A 905-nucleotide genomic window follows, 5' to 3' on the forward strand; every position below is an offset into this window, starting at 1 on the left:
GACTCCAACCGCATGTTCACGCTGGAGTCGCTGAAAGCCGTGTGGCACGGCCAGAAGCTGGACTTCTTCAAGTCGGCGCACGTGGGCTCCCTGGCCCCCAACCCCGAGGTGATCCAGCTGGACGGGGAGAAAAGGCTGCGCATCCTGGACTTCGCCCGCGGCAAGAGACCCCTCATCCTCAACTTCGGCAGCTGCACCTGACCCCCGTTTATGGCCCGCCTGAGGTCCTTCCAGCGCCTGGCCGCGCACTTCGTGGACATTGCTGACTTCCTGCTGGTGTACATCGAAGAAGCACACCCCTCCGACGGCTGGGTCAGCTCCGACGCAGCCTACAACATCCCCAAGCACCAGTGCCTCCAGGACAGGCTGAGGGCAGCTCAGCTGATGAGAGAAGGGGCGCCCGATTGTCCCCTGGCCGTGGACACCATGGACAATGCTTCCAGCGCCGCCTACGGTGCCTACTTCGAGAGGCTCTACGTCATCCAGGAGGAAAAGGTGATGTACCAGGGAGGCAGAGGACCAGAGGGCTACAAGATCTCAGAGCTGAGGAGCTGGCTAGATCAGTACAAAACCCGGCTCCAGAGCCCCGGCACGGTGGTCATCCAAGTGTAAAAAGGACCTGGCAAGAGGCGCAGGGGTGGAGAGGCGAGGGGAGGGCGGGAGGAGAGGTGGGGAGGGAGAGGGCACTGCGACGCGGGTGGCAGGAGCTGTCTTCCCCTCGGGGAGTGTCCCTGGGGACACTCGAAGGAGGCTGCTGTGCGAGCTTTCGAGCAAGATGTGCCATAGTCCTTTCTCTATTCAAATCATGTTGATTTGCCAGCCACGCTCTGTCAATACTGTGTTTCCATGTGCGTTTTGTAAATAACTCTTTTTTTCTTTTTTCTTTTTTTTTTTTTTTTTTTTGG

General features: G+C 58.7%; 1 protein-coding gene across 1 annotated transcript; it reads left to right on the forward strand.

Annotated features, from left to right (window-relative positions):
- Positions 1-3: 3 nt before the first annotated feature.
- On the forward strand, positions 4-612 carry DIO3 (deiodinase, iodothyronine, type III; the record flags this gene model as incomplete). Its single annotated transcript, XM_010077313.1, is given in 1 exon segment — positions 4-612. A coding segment is annotated over 1 exon segment (609 nt), but the record flags the coding sequence as incomplete, so codon positions are not given.
- Between the last annotated feature and the right edge of the window lie 293 nt (positions 613-905).

This window comes from Pterocles gutturalis, unplaced genomic scaffold (genome assembly GCF_000699245.1).
Source record: "Pterocles gutturalis isolate BGI_N339 unplaced genomic scaffold, ASM69924v1 scaffold35788, whole genome shotgun sequence".
NCBI classification, from domain to species: domain Eukaryota; kingdom Metazoa; phylum Chordata; class Aves; order Pterocliformes; family Pteroclidae; genus Pterocles; species Pterocles gutturalis.